Source organism: Priapulus caudatus, unplaced genomic scaffold, assembly GCF_000485595.1.
Source record: "Priapulus caudatus unplaced genomic scaffold, Priapulus_caudatus-5.0.1 Scaffold715, whole genome shotgun sequence".
Lineage (NCBI taxonomy): Eukaryota > Metazoa > Priapulida > Priapulimorpha > Priapulimorphida > Priapulidae > Priapulus > Priapulus caudatus.
Window position 1 is genome coordinate 6,163 of NW_014577776.1, and position 21,106 is coordinate 27,268.

Genomic DNA, 21,106 nt, shown 5'->3' on the forward strand with positions numbered 1-21,106 from the left:
GAATAGGGAGATAGAGGAGAGGAATAGAATAGGAGATAGAGTAGGAATAGGGAGATAGAGGAGAGGAATAGAATAGGAGATAGAGGAGAGGAATAGGGAGGAAGGATGAGCACTGTGTAGGTAGCAGGAGGGAGGGGGTCTGAAAGAGGATGGGGATAGGGAGGGGGAGTAGCAGGAGGGAGGGGGTCTGAAAGAGGATGGGGATAGGGAGGGGGAGTAGCAGGAGGTAGGGGGTCGTATAGAGGATGGGGATAGGGAGGGGGAGTAGCAGGAGGTAGGGGGTCGTATAGAGGATGGGGATAGGGAGGGGGAGTAGCAGGAGGGGAGCGTTGAGTAGTATGTGGTTGCAGGCTTGATGTATAGCTAATCCGCCCCCCACACACACACACGCCCCGGCCCGTGGTTCACCGTGAGTCTGCTTGTCTCCCGTAGCAACGCGGCGGCGAGTGGCTGCGATCAGCGCCCCCTTCATGCTGCTGCAGCAGACCGCCGAGCTGAGCGAGAGCAACGCGACGAGTGAGGCGCCATCTGGTGAGAAGAACAACGAGAAAGCGGCGAGCTCACGACGAAGCACGAAGAACAGCTTTGCTGCACCGAAAACAAGCAGTAGCGTCTGTTCGCTGCAGTGACGCGTGCATCACCAACACACGGGTGACGATGTTCGTACGTCACCAACACGCGTGTGACGATGTTCGTACGTCACCAACACACGCGTGACGATGTTTATACGTCACCAACACGCACGTGACGATGTTCGTACGTCACCAACACACGTGTGACGATGTTCGTACGTCACCAACACGCACGTGACGATGTGTGTGATGGTGGCAGCTGCAGCAGCAGCAGCATCATGGCTTGAACCAGGATCCTGTGATGGTGTGGAGGGATCATTGCACCATGGCTTGAACCAGGATCCTGTGATTGTGTGGAGGGATCATTGCACCATGGCTTGAACCAGGATCCTGTGATTGTGTGGAGGGATCATTGCACCATGGCTTGAACCAGGATCCTGTGATTGTGTGGAGGGATCATTGCACCATGGCTTGAACCAGGATCGTGTTATTGTGTGGACAGGGCCGAATGCCAGAGCTTGATCTAGTCACCCTATCATTGTGTGGAGGGAAAACTGCAGCAGATCTTGACAGCCAACAAACAGGGTTTAGACCTGAACGAGGACGTGAGAGAGACGTGAGACACTGACAGCCATGACTCGCCCTGGCAGTTTTACTGTGTTGCTGTATAGTATTTTATAGAGTATATGTTAAATGCTGGGTGACGTCTAGCTTCCCGTGATCAATCCTAGTGTTTGTTTGTAACTTAGAGACATATGACCGGGGGGGGGGGGAAATCGGTGAATCCGTCCTCTCGCGCACGCACGCACGCACGCACGCATGCACACACCAAGCCTATGTTCATACGTGCATGTTATATCTGTGTACTGCCACCTTGTGTTGATCTTAGCAAGATTCTAAGCTTATGTGATATTCATGTTTGTGTGTGGTTCATTGTATAAGTCGCCATATGTCGTCAATAATGTCCAGACTTGTTGTACACAAGTGACTATCTCACCTAGTTATTCAGACTGTGAGACCGATTGGCTTTGCTCAAATATATATATAAAGCCAAGCAGGGTCTTACATCTGCAGTGATGAGATATGTGGCATTCAGTAATATTGGAATCTCATCTAAACACTAGAAGGCTCACAAATATTGTGTCAGGGATCTTACGTGACAGTGATTTTTAGCTTGCCTTGACATCATCAAGATGAGCTATTGCCATGGGATGTCGTCCGTCCGTCCGTCAACATTTGGCTACGGTCAATGATAACTCAAGAACCGTTTGACCCACATGTTTCAAATTGCATACAGTTGTTACTCCTATGGGAGAGGTTTGAAAGTCCTATTTTGGAGCACGCCAGTGGACCTACATTTGAGCCACGTCCACCTTTTGGCAAAAATGGAAATGGCCATAAGTCAGTTCACGTTCAACGGATTTTGCTCATTTCTGGGATTTGAATGAATGAGAACTGGCCCCAAAACACATCACACGGGTTTGTTTTTTTATTGCATAGTTGTTACTCCTATGGGAGAGATGACAACGTCCTATTACGTTTATTTCGTCTAACTGGTCAACAACTTTACAATCATATTTATATACGTGTAATATTGTGTTTTAGATTCTTCGTTACAGTAATTTGACTGGAACATTTTATTGTTTTTATTTGCGCGATATTCGAAAACCAAAATGGCGATCATTTAGGTGTAGCGCCATCTCTCGTCAAGATTTCAGACTTAGATCTGAAACATTTATTTTCGCATCAAAACTTATGCATATATCATTATCAAGAGTATATAATGGGAGATATGCTATATAATGGGAGTTCTCCCATATATACTCTTGCTTTATCCTCCCTCCTTCTATCACACCCAAGGTGAGCTACAGTGTCATTGACACTTTCATTATGTGTGTGTACGCACGTTTTAGTGTTTGTGTAAACTCATGCTTTGTGGTGTTTGACGCGTGCGTGCCTGCGTGCGTGCGTGCGTTCGTTCGTTTTTATGTGTGTGCGCACGTTTTACTGTTTGTGTAAACCTATGCTTTGACGCGTGCGTGCGTGCGTGCGTGCGTGCGTGCGTGCGGGCATGCCGATATATTTTTGCCGTATTGAGAAACAGTTACTTTTAGGTGCACGCATTTGTACTGAGAAGCTTTGGGTGGCAGTAAGGAGAGAGAGAGAGAGAGAGAGAGAGTGTGTGTGTGTGTATGTGTGGGTGTGTGTGTAGGAGAGAGCGAGAGCAAGAGAGAGAGAGAGAGAGAGAGAGAGAGAGAGAGAGAGAGAGAGAGAGACTGTTCCTGCATTGCTTAATGATCCGCATATTGCTGCTGCTGTATGTAAATATCCCGCTGCGGCTGAATAAATAAATAAATAAGCTGTTATCGAACCACAACGTCCACCTGTTCTAGTCGTTGATATCCTGCTGCAGCTGGGACTCAGATAACTCGACACCTAGCGGTCGAAGAATTTCTCTTCACTCCCTCTGTCTACCCCTGCTATCACATCCCATCTGTCTCCTATATAACGCTATCAGGTTCCCGCTTCCTCCTCCCATTCCTTCTGCTTCCTCTTTCAGCCTCTTTTTAATCCTGTCTTTTTCCGTGTCTTCCTCTTCCTTTTCGCCTTCTCCTTCTTCCCCACATCTTGCATATTAATTCTTATACTTGATATTATTACCTCATGCTCTTTATTATAAATATATATGTTGATGAAATAAAACAACAATTACCTTGGCAAAATCGCACATGCACGCACAGAGGCATATGCCTCCATATCAAGCCACCGCGTAAGAAATAACGGAAGACTATAATATATAATACATAATAAGTATAGGGCGCTCTACCCCATAAATGGAGTCACGGCGATGGACATTTGACATATAAACCCACACAGCAATAAGTGCTCATATGAAATTTAATATATATAAACAGAATAATACATTTCCGGGACATAATAGGCATGCGAAATCAAAGACTACAGGAAAATTTGGATAACTGGACACGTAGCGGTAGCACTATTTCGCTTCACTCCCTTTGTCTATTTCAACATATTACATCCTGATTCTATCCAGCTCATATAACCCCATCTGTCTATTATTCCCCTTTGTTCTCCCCCCTCATTTAACTTCTTTACCCCTGCTTTTCACCTTATCTTAATATTCCAATATAGATTTCTAGTATATATAGTATGCAGGGGCCGGATTCAGCAACGTTGCGTAAAGTGTATTGCGTACACCGAGTTTCTACGAAGTACGTACGCAAAGCTCGTAGGTGCGATTCATCAACGCAGCGTAGCACCTGCGTACGCAAATGTTGATGAATTCCGGTGTAAATCCACTACGCCATCGTAGTTGCTGGCTGTTGAGGGACGTGCCTAGCATAAACCAATCACACTGTGCGACACATACCATAGGAACCAAACTGACGCCTCTCTTGTATGTAAACCATATGGCTCTAGCTGTCTACAGGAGTGCTGGGGGATGTGATAGTGTCCACATTTTCGTTTGTATGATTGCGTTCAACACTCATGAAAGCAGCGACACGTACACGTCCGTGCGTGCGTGTGTACGTACACGTGCGTGCGTGCGTGCGTGTGCACGTACACGTGCGTGCGTGCGTTCATGTGCCCGTGTGCGTGCGTGCGTGTGTGTGCACGTACACTTGCGTGTGTGCACGTACACGTGCGTTCATGCGTGTGCACGTACACGTGCGTGCGTGCGTGTGTACGTACACGGGCGTCCGTGCGTGTGCACGTATACACGTGCGTACGTGATTGTGCACGTGTGCGTGCGTGCGTGTGCACGTACACGTGCGTGTGTGCGTGTGTGCGTTCGTGTCACGTACACGTGCGTGCGTGTGTACGTACACGTGCGTGCGTGCGTGCGTGCGTGCATGTGCACGTGCGTGTGCACGTACACATGCGTGCGTGTGTACGTGCACGGGCGTGCGACACGCACGTACACATGCGTGCGTGTGTGCGTGTGCACGTACAAGTGCGTGCGTGTGCACGTACACGTGCGTACGTGTGCACGTACACGGCTAACTACGAACTCGCTTATAACGAAAACAATGCCAAGCTATGACAAAAGAAGCGTAAAAGGCGCCGCCTGTCTGTGTAGTACGGTAATTATTTATTTATTTCTAGTTGAGTAGTAATTTTATAATGTTTTCTCAATATAATAAGGTATGCTGCGGTATGCTGGAAACACCTGCGGAAATTTCGAGTGGTTTACGGCATCTCGTCAGCTCGTGAAAAGTTACGCAAAGGTTTACGTAAATTTTAGCTTGATGAATCGCACCTAAAACGGCCTCGCTTGCGTACGCGAAATCGTAAGCAAATTTACTAAATAGCTGTGCTGATGAATCGCAACTAAGCAACGTCGATTGCGTACACAAGATTTACGCAAAATATTTTGCGTACGCAGCTTGATGAATCTACCCCCTGGGCCCGTAGCCAGGGGGGGGGGGGTTCGGGGGGTTCGAACGAACCCTCCCCCAAACCCCCCAAACAAAACAAAATTTTTTTGAAAATTTGCAATAAATTTTAGCTTGCATTTAGCGCTCCATTTTAGTGTAGTAATTGCAAAATCTCCATCGTGCGGGAGGGTGAACAGTGAACACCCCCTCCCACACCCTCCCCCCGCTCGGTCGCTTGGCTCCCTCGCCTGGTCGCTTCGCGCCCAAGCAGGGGCGTGTACAGGGGGGGTCCAGGGAGTCTGGACCCCCCCTTGCTCGCGCAGAAAACGCATATAAAGGGGTCTAATTTAAAAAAAATTCTGGGGGAGGGGCTTCGCGTGCTCGCAACTTGGGGTTACGGTTAGACCCCCCTTGATACAAATCCTGTACACGCCCCTGCCGAGCAAATTGCCAACATTGAAAACGAACCCCCCCCCCCCAATATAAAGCTGGCTACGGGCCTGTAGTATGTATTTTATATGATTAAGAAATTTCTAGGGCGGATTTTACCATGGGCATCTTTCCCGGGCATAGCCCTATACCGACGTACCCACTCTACCCCTTGTGCGTAGGTTTGGCCGATATAATAGGTGAAAGAGAGTAGAGAAACAGACTTTGGTAGTAAATTGATTTCGTATTTATTTAGGCCTTATTTCGTATTTTATTGAAACGCTCCAAGTGCCTGTGGTCTCTTGTATATATATGTTCTCAGCAACACGGGCGTGATATAGAACCTGGCCAATCAACCTCATTGCTCTCTTCTTCAGATATAAGCCAATCACAGCAGGGTCATTTCGATTGCTGCGGCGCAGTGAGTCGAGAAGATACTGTTTGTATTAAAACAGAACTGTTGTTCTAATTTTAGCAAAATGCAAACCACAGTGAGGACGCTTACAGCAACTTGCCGACTAAGCCTAGTACTATATAGGTAAGATTGCGGAAATCTACATCACGATAGTTATTTATGCGCATATAACGTAAATTCGCCAAACACTTGTAGTTCCATGCTTTACCATCATGTTGAAGGGCGCTGCCATGACACACGATCTTCACCATGCCGCTGCGTACTGCTAGTGTCACACCTGTAAACTCACGTTAGTGACAAGGGGGAAAAGGTGTCTGTGTTTGTCGTCGTGACTAAATTTAGTTTTGCAACCTTTCAGAGTGCCAAGTATAACTTGCAGCGTGTTAACGGTGCCTTGTCAGAGCCAGAGGCATCAGAACAGGTCCTACTCTTCTGCTCTGCCTTCCCCGGCAATAGAAGGGGAAGAGCGAGAATACGCACCACACATAAACAAGATTGTGCAAGACATTTCCAAGCTAACATTGCTAGAAGTCGCAGATCTCAACGAATGTTTGAAGGTAACCATGATAAAGCCCTCCTTAACGTCGGAATAACTTTCCCCCGGGCGTAGATGGAGGGTCACGTGATGTGGCTGCACTTGTGTTAGGATTAGGGTCAGGATTAGGGCACAGGTTAAGGTTAGGGTTAGGGCTAGTGCTGCCACGTTGCGGCACCCTCCATCTACGCCCGGGGGAAAGTGACACGCCATTAACGTGTGCAAAAAAATATTGCTGTACGTGGCTCCTCGACCGGACACGTCTCGCGGAAGGAAGGGAAGGGAGGCTACTAAAATCATTATAACTGCCACTAAATATACTGTTTAAACTAGTCTTATTACTGGTACACACTAATTAATAGCATAACAAAAAATTTGTTGATAGTTTTCTGATAAAAAAATTTCTTGGCAGCATCACGCGACTTGTGTGCTGCTGCGTGCGAGGGAAGCTCCCTGTTGATTGGTCCATCCTGTTAACCGGTCATTTAGCCACAGAACACTGGTGACAGGTTACATGTCGAGGAGACACAGCCAAAAATTATTGAGCACATGAAGCCACATGACATGCGCACAAGGCATTGCGAATTCTAGTCTGATCATGTAACTCTTCCATCATCCATTACCAGTGAAACTTTTGGGGAGTATGTAATGAAGCTAAAGTCAGTTACGATATAGAGCAACGCCGCAGGACAGGCACGGTTCTTTGGCCACGTCTACGTCAAGGCTAGATTACACAGATAGGCAAACCCCTTTCTAACTAAGACCGTGTCGCCCAGCTGGAATCGTAAAGAACATGATTAACGATGATCATTAGTCCAAGCAAGGGACGTAGAACTGCATGGTACAAAGAAACACTCCTTCTAGAGAATGTAGACAGTGGTCAAGATGACCACTGGTCTAGACATCATTAACCTACACTAAAAACGCGTAGCACTACTAAAAACCACGTGACACGGCCAGAATTGTATAAGTACCGCGGGTTTTGGATAGAAACTGCAGAATCGTCCAGGGTACAGATCCGTGAGTATGTAGTATTAAAGCGCTTGGTCAGCGCTTTGACAGTTCTCGTATATGTGTTATAGTTTACATCTTACCGTATTCGTGTGATAATATGCGTCTTAAACGTATGCCTTAAAACTCCTTTTAAGACTAGTAAATGTATTTGCGTGTGTAAACTCCTTTTAGAGATCTTGCATTAAATATGTAACTAATAACTTGTCTCTGTAAGTTTGTGTAAGAATTAAATAGATATATTGTTGTATGTACATTTCGTGTCTGTCTACTTTGTGATTACCTCAGGGTACCTCACAAGGGTGCCCGCGCCAAGCAGGACCTTTGGGTTAGTACATCGCATGGTATATACACTATACACACGGGCCACGATCACTCACACATACACACACACAATATATTATATGCACAAAGCGGATCATTACAAGTACTAATACTAATAGATTGCTAGCTATGATCTGTATTTGGAGGTCTGGCTTGTGTCCGTAAATTAACCTTACCTTACCTTACCCCACCTTAAAGATCTGTTATTCTTCGCTTTGAATAATATTTTGAAGAGGCTTGAAGTTTTTAATTACTCTTACCTTCTTTTTTTAATTCATTGCACACAGAAAACGCTGAACATTAAAGATGCTGCAGTGATGGCGATGGGAGCGGTGGCTGCAGCACCAGCAAAGGTAAATATTCTCATATTGAGGCCGACCACATCTTATTACACAATGCTGTAGCATCGAAGCTGTTGACGATACTAATATTTAATTGGATCCAGTAAGCAGATTGTTAACCTTTGTTTGATGGTTCCTTCTAGTAAGATCATGTATGTGTAAATGAATGTTGCTGTAGATACATTATGATTTAGTGTAGAAATCACAAGTATCATATATATATATATATATATATATATACATGTGTGTGTATAAAGCATTATTCAGTTCAAAGAAGAGTGTAATAAAAACTAAATTAAAAGTAAAATGCTCTCATGATTGCTTTATTTACCTTTTTAATAACTTCAGGAGGAAGAAGATGATATGCCTGAGAAAACAAAGGAAAAGACGTCGTTTACCGTGAAACTGACCAAATTCGACGACGCGAAAAAAGTAGCGCTAATAAAGCAATTGAAAACGGTGATGGAAGGCATGAACCTTGTGCAGGTAAGAGAATTCATATATCGCATAATCTAGAGTGTTTTCTTTTACCGCTTGTGCTAATTATGTCTCGTTTGGTCGGGTTGTTGTCCGATCACTAATAACGTATAATCCAATGAGTCTGTGTAAGAAGTACAACTGGTGTAAGATAAACGTCTCTCACACGGAGAGGTCAGTTCGTAAATTCTAACGTCTCTCAGTTCGTAAATTCGAATAGTCTCTGCTATAGGCATCCGCTGACAGTTTTAGCTTCTTTCTCGCTGCAGGCAAAGAAGTTTGTGGAGTCTGCGCCGCAGGTCGTGCGAGCGGACATCGGCAAGGACGAGGCGGAGAAGCTAGCTGAGCAGCTGAAGGCAGTCGGCGGCTCCATCGAGATAGAGTAACGACCCGCTGTTGTGCGAGGGGGGGCCGAACGCTGAGGGGAGACCCGACGCGCGCCGTCGTCGAATGAGAACGTGACGCGTGCGGTCTCGCGATCAAGGAGCGGCGTCGACCGCGGGGCGTGTTACGTTGGGAGCTTGTGGGGAGGGGGAGGAGGTGCTCGTGTGGAGAGGAAGCCAAATCACTGCGGTCGTGAAATGTTGCTGCAGCTTGTCTTCCTTCTCCCAGCCTTGGTCCGTGACTCTGCGTTGAACTTCTTCCTTCTCCCAGCCTTGTTCCGTGACTCTGCGTTGAACTGTTAACAATATTCATGCTCGCGTAGACAGGCATGCGAAATGCAGACGTTTACATAACGATCACTACCGGTTAGGTATAATCGCCAGTTGTAATAACGTAACTAATAAATCAATACTGTAAGTAAAACAATGTGAAATGTTGTGGTGAGGTTTTGTTCAGCGTGTAGGACATGAAACAGGCCATCGATTGTTTTTGGTTTTGTAGACACTATAAGTTTATTTTTAATAGTCATTGAAGTGAATTTACACAGTCAGTTGATTACAATTGCCATGAAAGAATATAATTTCTTAAAGTTTTTATACATAACATATTTGTATCTTGTAAACGGCAATAATAATGACATTAAATAACACTGTAAATTAACTCTATTATAAGATCACTATAACGATGGTAAATATACAAACAACTGTCTCGCTTGCAGACAATCTTTCATGTTGGCTGTTGTAGTTACATTGCAGCCGTTAGCATTTCAGCAGATTATGCGGCGCATGCGTGCAAGTGTGCGTACATGCGTGCATGCGTTCATGCATGCATGTTGTGCAAGTGTGTGTACGTGCGTGCGGCGCAAGTGTGTCTATGCGTGTTGCACGCATATAGGTGGGTACGTGCGTGCGTGCGTATAGGAGCTGCATACACGTGTGCGTGCTTTCTATTATCGGTGACTCCACTTGGCAATACTAGGTACTCTTACTAGAACAGATCATCAATAGATGGCTGCATTTAGTCAACAATGCCTCGGACGACGAGAGAAGCGCCATCTTACACATGCGCTACTGAGGAGACAATAGTACTCAGTAAAGCTACATGTGCACGCCACCAGATTGTTATACACACTTCGGTGGCACTGTTGCTTCTGCACTCGTGCCTTTACCAACCTATCACCGGATAAAGTAATGCCAAACAAGGATTATGGCAGCACGACTCTACGGCGCACGCATAAGATGGTAACTCTTGTTCGATGTAATGATAAGATAATGGTCTGCTGCGGCTACAGGGCAAAGCACGACGTACGCACGGAACAACGAATGCACACGAGTTGAACAACGCAAGTTCTCAAAACCGCGAGCGACGACCGAATAGTGACGCAAGCCGTCGTCTGCCGAAGCTCCACCATCACGGCAGGTCTGAAGTCTCAACTGCTAAACAAATGCAGTCTGTCATCTGTCGCCCCCGTGTGTCGGTCTGCTGCGTATTGACTGCTAGTAACCGCTGCACTGTCAGCCAAGTTCGCCACTATGTTATCTTACGTTTGTTGGCAACAAGTGGCATGAACCGGGATGCGGGGATGAACCGGGGCGCGTATCACCGGGATGCGGGTGAAGTCTCTCTTAAATACGACAATCACATTTTCTCTGGGTGAGTAGGAACTGTTGCTCTTGTTGCACTATGCATAACAATGTCCAAAGTACGAGGTGAGTGCCTGCCAGGTGGCAGCACAGTCAGTGTATGGGTGTGTTTCTGCAAGTAGGGTGGACCCCACTACAGTCAACACACAAACTTTTCTGAATATGAGATATAAATTACAAGTGCATACAAGCGCTATGCATATATTTACTAGTAGCAGCACGTTACAATATTTTTATGTTGTCATACCTTTGCCCTTTTCATGCCAGCATTCTAAGCGGCATTTAAATAATGCGCATAAAACAAGTTGCACAAAACAACATGTCCTGTATGCCAGTTTATTCTGCTTATTAAGGAAGACAACTGAACTGTTCTTGTAGCATATGCACACAGGAGCTGAAATTCTGTACAGACTACCGAGTTTTATTCATTTACACATAGTTATGTTTCATTTAGCATCCTCTCTTCTTCACTATTCATTTCAGTGACAACTTACGATTCGTCATAATTTTACATCTTCAGAATATATTTGAGCTGAAACATGCCAAGCAACTGCACTTAAATGAAAGCGATGCAATGCTTACTGACTGCTGATGGTAATAGTAACTGCCGATCAAAATATTAGTGTGTTATGAAAATAAAATTAACTTATTATAAATAATTATACCGACATTAATTTCGCCCACAACTGTGTCACATCCGAAGGGTGACAGTGATCAGGATGCACACACACGGAAACCATCGTTCGTGACATAGTTGGCGCCTCCATCAGCTTGAAGCCTACTATATAGCGAGAGTTGGCGCACATACGGGTCATGCTACTGACAGATACACAGAAGTCGAAGAATAGAGGAAAGTGGAAAAAACTCCGATCGTAAATAGAAGGAAATCGGAGAGAGAAATTAGCACGACTGTCGCTCTCGCAAGTTTCCGTCGCCGCGCACCTCCCAACGTAACAGAGACGGACGCGCGTGCACGAACGAAGCCTCCTTCATACCTACGGACGTACATTATCAGAATAACGGAGGTGTACGGTATCGTAACGGCGCGGTGCGTCCGGGGGAAGGCTAGGGCGCTCGCGGCGGCGGCGGCGGCCTCAGTTGGTCGGGTGACTCGTACGCATCTGCTGCTTGAGGCCCATCGTCTTACACACCCAGCCGGCGAGGTCCACGTCCTCAGCCTCCGACTTCTCGATGAAGTGGTGCGAGATGAGCGTCTTCAGGTCGGACCGCTCCTTCGGATCCTTCCTCAAGCACTTGTTGACAAAGTCCTCGAACTCGGAGGAGAACACGCCGCCCGGCAGCATCGGCGGCGGCTCGTTGACGATGTAGTCGAGAAGCTCGAAGATGGCCATCGGCCGCGGTCCCTCGTTCACGGGCATGTTGAAGCTGCCGCCCATGCTGCTGAGGGGACGCTTCGACTGCTGCGCCGCCGCCGGCGCCACCTCCATCTTCACGCGATCGCCGAACATCTTGCGCATGTCCTTGGGGTCGGGCGGCGGGATCGGGTAGCGGCCGATGGCCATCTCGACGAGCGCGAGACCGATGCTCCAGATGTCGGACTGCACGGAGTAGTGGGTTCCCTGCAGCCGCTCGGGCGACATGTACGACCGCGTGCCGACAAACGAGTTGGCCATCGAGTCGATGAGCTGACCGCTGACGCCGAAGTCGCAGATCTTGATCTCGCCGCGGGAGTTGACGAGCACGTTGCTGGGCTTCACGTCGCGGTGCATGATCTGGTGTTTCTCGCGGAGGTACGTGAGACCCTTCAGCACCGCCACCGTCACCTTCCCGAGGATCGGCTCGGGGATCCGCCCGGCTTTCTTCAGCACGAGGTCGAGCGAGCCGCCGTCCATGTACTCCATGCAGATGCTGATTTCGCCGTCGCTGTAGAAGGCCGCGTAGAAGCCGACGATGTGCGGAGAGTTGCACTCGTGAAGCACCTTCAGCTCGCGGAAGATCTGGTTGCGGATCGCCGGCTTCACCTCGAGGTGGATGAGCTTGCGGGCCATGATGAGACCCGTGCGCTTGTGGCGGACGCGAGTCACCACGCCACCGTTCCCCGCACCAAGCTCCCCGAGACCTTCAAGGTCGTCCGCCTTCAGGTCGCCAACCTGCTTCTTCTGGAGGAAGAACTGGTCCATGCGCTTGCGCTCGCACTCGCTGATGTCCATGTCAGCGACCTTGCGGGCGAGGGCGTCCACGTTGATGCCGTTGTTGGCTGCTGGGCTGCTCGAGCCGTCGACACACGGCAGCGTCAAGCCGTACTTGTTTCGCTTCGACATGGCGAGCTAGGGAGCGTGCGTGCGTGGGTGTGGAGAGAGAGAGGTGGGTCGGTTCACTTCACGTCCTGCCGACACATGTAGACCTGAAAGAGCGAAATGCGTGTGTAGATGACGACGACGGCAGTTAGTCAGAGATGAGGATGACATCGCGCGATGCGAAAACGTAGTAAACAGCTCAACTTGCATCGCAAATAAATTAGCGAGCGTCAAACTAGATTTGCAGGATTTTATAGAAATGAGAGATAACAGCATTTTATATTTTAGATCGAATGCATTCGTTTTTCGTTTGCAGTCATTTTCGCATCATGCCGTTGTCATTTCTTGATATGGGTTCGTATGGTTATACTACAAAGCCGCTGTATGATCAACCAATGCATTTTCAATGTAAACATCACAAACTGCAAAACCACAGGCACTTGGAATGTCTCAATTAAAAAAAATAATGGTAAATAAACATGAAATGTATATTTTACTACCAAAGTCTTAATGTTTCTCTACTCTATTTCGCCTATTATTGCCGATAATTACCCGTAAATGCCGGTCAAATGTTCATCTGCAACACACAAGACACTCGCTTCATTTCACACGACTACAGAACAGAAACACAACAAACAGCCTCCATCTTGGTATCTATCTGTAGCTACCATGCTAGTACTATGTCCTTTGTTCTTACCTACTCCCGCCAGAGATATCTCGTGAAATCCTGCAGGAAATGTTCTCTCCGTGAAAATGTAAAGAGGACGTATCATCCGAAAGTCCCTAACGGCGCTACTTTTGATCGATCGCTGTAGTCGTGCAGGGGCGGATCCAGGATTTTTGAAAAGGGGGTGTCCAAGAAGAAATAAAGGGCACTTTTTCCTGCTTACTTTTTCTGGCGTTTAAAAAAATTGGTGCATTCTGAGAGCATCTGAGCAGTAATTTTGATGTCTAGAATGCACAAATTTATCAGATCCGGACGCCTGCGGACCCCTCTTTGCCCATTTCTAGGTTATTATAATGAAATCTACATATATATAAGTAAATCTTTATCAGAAAAACTAGCGCTAAACAAGATTTTTTTATGGAGAATATAAGAGAAGTGTGTGTGTGTGCGCGCGTGCGTGCGTGTGTGTGTATGTTTTTTTTCCTTTTTTGTGGTAAAAAGAGGGGGGGTCCGGACCCCCTCGACCCCCCCTCTGGATCCGCCCCTGTCGTGTGTGTGTGACGTCATGCCAGTGCACATTATGCTTGGCTTGGCGGGCCTCGAAACGGAGCTCGGAGGCCAGCACCAGCTCATCCCGGCATGCAATGCGCCCCATTACTCGTGTATAAACAGACATCTCGTCCTCTACATTTTCACGGAGAGAACATTTCCTGCAAGATTTCACGAGATATCTCTGGCGGGAGTAGGTAACAACAAAGGACAGAGTTATAATTCGAACAAGTGAACATTTAGCTACAGATCGATACCAAGATGGAGGCTGTTTGTTGTTTCTGTTCGGTAGTCGTGTGAAATGAAGCAAGCGTCGAGCAAATTTTGCGATCACGCTTTCCTACCTGCTCTCTTATTCATGTTGTTTGTGCACAGGGCGGGCATGCAGTGTACTTGTGTGTTGCAGATGAGCATTTGACCGGCATTTACGGGTAATTATCGACAATAATAGGCGAAATAGAGTAGAGAAACATTAAGACTTTGGTAGTAAATACATTTCGTGTTTACATTTTTTTTATTGAGACGTTCCAAGTGCCTGTGTGCAAAACAAGTACGTTTCTCTGTTTCAGTGTTTGATTTCTTTATCATGTAAAAATGCCAAAATCAAATGTCAAACAAATAATTAAATGCGTCATTGGCTTGATATACCATGAGGACGTGCAAAAACAACGACTGCCACGTAAATAACGCTCACTGTGTTGAATCAGGCCACAATACATCCGGTCACCGACTACGCCGTATTATTATGTAGATAAAATTGCTGATTTAGAGCAAAGTCGGATGCGAACCTGTGCGAATTTAAAGCACCTTGGTTTTGTCCGTTTTGCGCATTGTCATGACAAAAAGCAGTACCGTTTCGTTTGAAATATAGGTACCGAATCTACCTGCTTAAGCTGGGTACATCTGTCCTTCTTGACAAGATTAGACTAAATAACGAAAACCACATGAAGAGTGAGAACAAAACAAGAAGATGAACATTAGTTTCCGTATATGAATGGCTCCTGCACCAGCGCACCCTCAAATACCCTAGTCACCCGGACTCGTTAATGTATTGTCTACCTAAACGTAATGACGCTGTATTGCAGGGTACCATCATAAACAGTGCTGCCTCTACTTCAAAGCTTGGTTGGCGCATACAACCATTATTTCAACATGAACATGTTTTTTTACTACTCCGCGGTTATCTTTAAATGCACCTAATAATATTCTCTAGAAAAGGAAATTTTTACCTGGTAACCTCCTCAACTTACCTTAATAAATTATCGGTTGGCTATGTCTCACCGCGCAAGTATGGCGCCGTCCATAACGCGAAATTAGTGTGTACTGTGGAAACTTCCAGATTGTTATCACAATAAAAGACATGGCCCATTTAAACAGCAATTTCACGAAGGGAAACGAAGCGTTTGTTGCTGAAAACTACAAACAAGCAACCGATCTCTATTCCAGGTACTAGGTTATAATATAGTGCAATCTCATCTTTTAATTTGGGATAATTTTTAACAGATTCCCCACTTACAGTTACAGTTACAGACACTTGGAGCGTTTCAATAAAATATAATGCTAAATAAATAAGAAATCTATTTACTACCAAAGTCTTAATGTTTCTCTACTCTCTTTCACCTATTATTGCCGACAATTTCCTGCAAATGTTGTCCAAATGCTCATCTGCAACAAACACTGGCTGCCGCTGCACACTGACTGACACATAAATATATCGCTGTGGCTATATGCCTGGCAGCCGGCACCCTAACGGGCTAACCCTAACCCTAACCATAACCCTAACGCTAAAGCCGGGTGCACACGTGGCGATTCATCTGTCAGCAACATATCACTATATGAACTGTACGTGACCTGTTCACAATGGAAGTGCCCATTGACACCACGATAGTCGTTCTTCAAGTTATTGGAATATATTTAATAATTATGTGTCAGCGTCGTCGACAGACAGCAGCGAGAGAGAGACGTACATGGGCACGTACGTGGGTGCTGCGATGTGATTCGCATGGTGTTTTTAATAATTTAGTAAGAGAACTGGAGCTTGAAGATTCAGTGGCATACCAGCGTTATTTTAGAATAAAAAAAGAACATATCAATGCAATTCTGACACTGGTAGGGGCAAGGATAAGCAAGAAGAACACAGTGATGCGGAAATCCATTGCACCAAACGAACGTTTAGCATGTGGAAAACGAACGTGGGCGCTGCCATATTTGATCACGTGCTTCAAATCATGTATTTGATTGGTTAATCCAAAAACTGTTGCCTGAATCCGTCGCCAGTGCAGCGCACACGTAGTGATTGTTCAGGGACTTGGCAACAAATATCAAACGTGTTTGATATTCCAGCGACGAGTTTCTGGCGTCAAAATCGCCATCGCTGTGCAGCACACATGTGGCGATTTCTCGGCGATTTTGTTGCTGGCAACAAAATCGCCACGTGTGCGCCCGGCTTTACCCTCCTGTTTACTTGAGAAATCACCGAAAATTAAAAACTGCCGGCCATTTAGGAAATCGAAGACCGTGCCCGGCAGCTGTCGGATATTTTCTAAGTGTCGATTGCGAGTTCGTTCGCATAGTGATCCGAAGCTAGGAGAATTGGGCTAGTTCGAATATACAGCTCTAATGAAAATTGCTTGACATTTCTAAACAAATGTAGAATACTTTGGATCATGTACTACACTGTTTACTTGAGAAATCACCGAAAATTAAAAACTGCCGGGCATTTAGGAAATCGAAGACCGTGCCCGGCTGCCGGGCATATAACCACTTCGTGAATATATAGAGTAGACACATAATCTATATTTTTATGTGTTAGTGTGCAGCGGCAGCCATGGCGGCAGCCAGTGTTTGTTGCAGATGAGCATTTGGACGGCATTTGCAGGAAATTGTCGGCAATAATAGGTGAAAGAGAGTAGAGAAACATTAAAACTTTGGTAGTAAATAGATTTCGTATTTATTTAGCATATTTTATGCTGTGTGTGTGTGTGTGCCTGTGGCCCCACTGCCCCCATCAGTGCATCACAACACACATGCCTCTAAACAGAGGAATTGCGCCGACCTGTGGTTGGAGGATAAAAAAAGAATTCCTGTCGTTTTGTTTCACCGGTCATAGTCGCGCGTGTATTAGCCTATGAGCGATACCGCGCGTGCATATTTGCTAATTAATTAGACTAATTGTGCTTCAATAGACTCAAAATTCAAAGAGATTAAGGCTAAGACATGTGTCTATAATAGCTAGAATTTATAGAATTAATAGAAATGTAACTTAAATCGTTCGCTCCATATGATAGTTAGTACACGTTCCTACCGGTCATAGCATAATAGCGTATGCGGCGGGAGTGGGCGGTGTCTACTTTTATCCGCCAATCACAAGTCGGAGCAATTCCTCTGTTTAGACGCATCTCACAACACATTAATCGATGCCCCACTGCCCCCATCACAACACATTGATCGATGCCCCACTGCTCCCATCACAACACATTGGTCGATGCCCCACTGCCCCCATCACAACACATTGATCGATGCCCCACTGCCCCCATCACAACACATTGATCGATGCCCCACTGCCCCCATCACAACACATTGATCGATGCCCCACTGCCCCCATCACAACACATTGATCAGTGACAGTGTAACGCCTAACGGCTATGCAGTATCAGTGTGGTCGATTAATCATTAAATAGAGTATATAATATTTACATATTCTACTATTATTTTTTCTATAGTGAAGTGTGTAGTGTAGTATTTGAGATGACATGACCGGCGGGGGCGTTTGTAGGGATAGTAGGTGATTTTTTATGACTGACTCCAAATAGGTTTTTTGAGCTTATTAGATAGCCCCCTAGTCAGGAGAAGCACATTAGGTAGCTCACGCCAAGTTTGAGATGACAGGACTGGCAGGGGCGTAGGTAGCTTACGTGAATCTCACGCTGATCGCTTGCTTGCAGAGCCATCGACGACGACAGCAGCTGTGCAGACTACTACACGTGCCGCGCGCACGCGTACATCCAGTTCTCCAACTACCCCGACGCGCTGCGGGATGCCGACATCGCCGTCAGGCTCGAGCCGGCCAGCGCGCGCGCTCACCTCCGCCGCGGCGTCGCATGCTTCCACCTCAATAGATACGCGGACGCCGCGCATGCGCTGCTGCGGGCGCGTCGCCACGACGACGGCGCCGACGACGTCGTCAACGCCTGGCTGGAGAAGTGTCGCGCGATGATGGGAGCCGAGTTTCCTGCGGAGGAGGCGGAGGACGCGGAAGCTGCTGTCGCCGAGGTTGACCTCGTCCTCGCGCTGGCCCACGACGTCGTCCCGGAGCAGTCGACCTTCAGGGTGATGGCGACGAAGGTCGAGCTAAAGATGAAGAGGCTGGAAGGGCTTCGCTGGGAGGCGCTGGAAGCTGCGCGCGACGACACGGACGCGAAACAGTTCAAGCCGGCGGAGAGTCGCCACGGCGACGACAACGACCCCGCCGCCGCGCATCGTTACCCGTCCGCGTCGGGGAGGGACTGGGACAAGGTTGCGCGGGACATGGATCGCAAGGAGAAGGATACGAAGGAGGAAGGGGAGGCGGCGCTCAACCAGCTGTTTCAGCAGATCTACGGCGAGGGCAGCGAGGAGGTGAAGAAAGCGATGAACAAATCGTTCGTGGAGTCCGGCGGCACGGTGCTCAGCACAAACTGGGGCGAGGTCGGAACGAAGAAGATCGACGTCAAGCCACCAGACGGCATGGAGTACAGGAAGTGGGATCAGTGATCGGCATGCGCGTCCTTTCTTATTTTGTCGTTTGCAGGTTGCGGTGAGTAGAGCTTACGTCGATGCACCTCTCTGGGTTTTACGTCTGATTCTGAGGCACGTTGTGGGGCGGAAGTGTCGCGTTTCCTTAAACCGTATTTAAAAAGATTTCGTTCGAGATCTTTCAAGTGTAGCAAGCGAAACTATTGACAAAGTATGTATCATCCATTTCCTACGTTTTTAGGCAGGAAGTATATTATTATAAAAGTAGTTATTTGTCTTGATTTGCTTGAACCGTAATTTGACGGAGTAGTCGTTACATAAATGTGCTACCAATACGTACAAACTACAAAGGCCATATTTCCTATCAACTCACATTTGCAGTGTACTGCATTATCATCTAGATATTATGAATGAATCAGGTTTATATCGTATGTTATAGTCATATATATTGCATGCCTTCGTTTTCTAACGCATAATTAATTTTTTTAAATACCACGCTGTCCCGATATGATCCCACTAGGAGCATTATTCATGTGATGTTCTTGTCAAGGTCATGTTTGATTTACTGGTGTTCAGTAGTTGAACTTTATAATAAACTGCTCATTTTTCATTTCACTGGCAACAGCGAATTTCGCATGTATTATCGAACGATAGTATAGTCGCAGTTCAATCGCACTACAGATGTGAAGAGTACGTAATAGAGTTGTAACGATTGTACATTAACATCGCCGAGAGATGGCGCCACGATAGTGAAACAGACGATGTCTCGGCGGATCGTTCACTGATCTCTATAATATAATCTATTATCGATTATATTATAGAGATCAGTGGGATCGTTAGGCAAGTACGAACAAAAGCTGAAACACACGCACACATACATTTTTATTTTGTGTACATAGATTAGTACACTTTAATCGCTGCCCATGCATTATGCTTACGCGTTAGCTCACGCGCGACCGAAATACTCATAAATTATTAAATGGCGTGAAAAGAATTTTCGACTGTAAAGGCCAAGAAAGTTGGCATTTCTCCGAGGCGGCCTGCCTGTCAGAACTGCACTGGCACGTCCGTGAGACCTCCTTCACAGCGGTATAACCCTCAATAACTCACGGCGCATTGTGCGAACGCCCGTGTAATGGTGTACAACTGAAACGAACGAATATTCGCTGCCGTTCTGCTGATAATACAGTTGTGCGGCTTGTACTAGTCAGAGAGTCTGCCAGACGCAGCGGGGACACCGAGTTTAAATTAATAAACCATTCGTCGACATAGATAACACCAAGAACTAATAATTGACATCTCTTTATGTACTCTTGATAACCACGCTCGCTTCTCTAACCGGTCTCAACTAGGTCGTACTGTTTGATGACATTCTACAAAAATTCTTACATTTCGGAAAACATCCCCGTACGTACTAAAATACGTCAACAGCTTAGCGTGATGTCATATGTTTATTTAGCTTCACGGCGTGTATAGTAATAATTTACATTTGCATTTATCATTCATGCATAATCAATAGGAGTGAGTATATATATATATATATATATATATATATATATATATATATCGTGCGTTCAACGAGCTGTTAGCAGCTATTATTCTTGATATATAGTATAATTCCGCACGGTCCGTGTATTGCGTTAACGCGCTGATGATCAAAGACGTAGAATTGCCGGAGCAGGAGTAAAGATTTGCGAAGTTTGCGATACGTGACCATTGTGTTTGCGGAGTAATGAAACCTGCAGCTATATTACTACTATGCTGACAATCATTAAAGGTTATCCTCAGCAAATAAACTTGTCGTTCGCGTGCGCACACGCCTAAAAACATACACTCGTGCAAGCACAGATGAATGCAGCCAGTGTATAACCTGTCTACGTATGGATATTCAACTTGACGTCAACATATTTCAATTGAAAGGAGCTTTACAATTCTAGACACTCTTTCCAAAAATATCAAGTCTCATTTACCTGAAACCTTTGACATATATTACGTTATTGATTGTCATATTAAAAAGGGGTCCGAAGAAAAGATTCTGCATATGAAATTTTATTTCTAAGCTGATATTTATTTATTTATTTATTTAGTTCATTTATTTATTTATTCAATTATTTATTTGTTGGTTTATTTATTTATTTATTTAAATTTTTATACATACTTATACATACATATTTATTTATTTACATCATTTCATGCTGTACATCACACATCATGCCATGGTTCTATAATTATAACTTGCGTCGAATCTCAGGCGAGATTCCTTCCCTGTTATTGTCGTCTGCGAGTTGATCTTCCCGCCTGCGAGCGTGAGACGTCACGTGACCCGCGCAGAAAGCGAGAGAGAGAGAGAGAGAGAGAGAGAGAGAG

General features: G+C 45.9%; 3 protein-coding genes and 1 long non-coding RNA gene across 8 annotated transcripts in view; 3 read left to right on the forward strand and 1 right to left on the reverse strand.

Moving 5' to 3' along the window:
* LOC106813019 overlaps positions 1 to 1,835 on the forward strand; it is a 4,554-nt gene extending 2,719 nt beyond the window's left edge. The window contains exon 3 of the long non-coding RNA XR_001394414.1: positions 433 to 1,835. This is a non-coding gene — a long non-coding RNA (uncharacterized LOC106813019). The remainder of the gene's footprint in view (positions 1 to 432) is intronic.
* A 3,969-nt stretch (positions 1,836 to 5,804) lies between these two features.
* LOC106813025 (39S ribosomal protein L12, mitochondrial-like) lies at positions 5,805 to 8,974 on the forward strand. Its single transcript, XM_014817070.1, has 5 exons — positions 5,805 to 5,939; positions 6,175 to 6,373; positions 7,974 to 8,039; positions 8,376 to 8,513; positions 8,774 to 8,974. The coding sequence occupies exons 1-5, from the start codon at positions 5,881 to 5,883 to the stop codon at positions 8,888 to 8,890; spliced, it is 579 nt and encodes a 192-aa protein (XP_014672556.1). The 5' UTR covers positions 5,805 to 5,880; the 3' UTR covers positions 8,891 to 8,974.
* Positions 8,975 to 10,839: 1,865 nt separating this feature from the next.
* Positions 10,840 to 15,054, reverse strand: LOC106813024 (dual specificity mitogen-activated protein kinase kinase 1-like). Of its 5 annotated transcripts, none has more exons than XM_014817065.1 (2): positions 14,890 to 15,054; positions 10,840 to 12,896 (listed from the first exon to the last, which is right to left on the reverse strand). In XM_014817065.1, exon 2 carries the CDS (start codon positions 12,811 to 12,813, stop codon positions 11,626 to 11,628), a length of 1,188 nt encoding a protein of 395 aa, XP_014672551.1. In that variant the 5' UTR covers positions 12,814 to 12,896; positions 14,890 to 15,054; the 3' UTR covers positions 10,840 to 11,625. The 5 variants fall into 5 exon arrangements, with proteins under 5 accessions (XP_014672551.1, XP_014672553.1, XP_014672552.1 ...); XM_014817067.1 differs by having other exon boundaries at positions 14,858 to 15,054; XM_014817066.1 differs by having other exon boundaries at positions 14,813 to 14,900.
* Positions 15,055 to 18,220: 3,166 nt separating this feature from the next.
* On the forward strand, positions 18,221 to 18,845 carry LOC106813014 (protein SGT1 homolog). The gene has a single exon (XM_014817057.1). The coding sequence runs from the start codon at positions 18,221 to 18,223 to the stop codon at positions 18,755 to 18,757; it is 537 nt and encodes a 178-aa protein (XP_014672543.1). The 3' UTR covers positions 18,758 to 18,845.
* The last annotated feature ends 2,261 nt before the right edge of the window (positions 18,846 to 21,106 follow it).

Coding starts and splice junctions, on each gene's coding strand:
- LOC106813014 (XM_014817057.1), top strand. CDS start 18,221: ATGGGAGCCGAGTTTCCTGCGGAGGAGGCGGAGGACGCGGAAGCTGCT.
- LOC106813025 (XM_014817070.1), top strand. CDS start 5,881: ATGCAAACCACAGTGAGGACGCTTACAGCAACTTGCCGACTAAGCCTA. Junction 6,374..7,973: donor ATCTCAACGAATGTTTGAAG/GTAACCATGATA, acceptor CATTGCACACAG/AAAACGCTGAACATTAAAGA. Junction 8,514..8,773: donor AAGGCATGAACCTTGTGCAG/GTAAGAGAATTC, acceptor TTCTCGCTGCAG/GCAAAGAAGTTTGTGGAGTC.
- LOC106813024 (XM_014817065.1), bottom strand. CDS start 12,813: ATGTCGAAGCGAAACAAGTACGGCTTGACGCTGCCGTGTGTCGACGGC.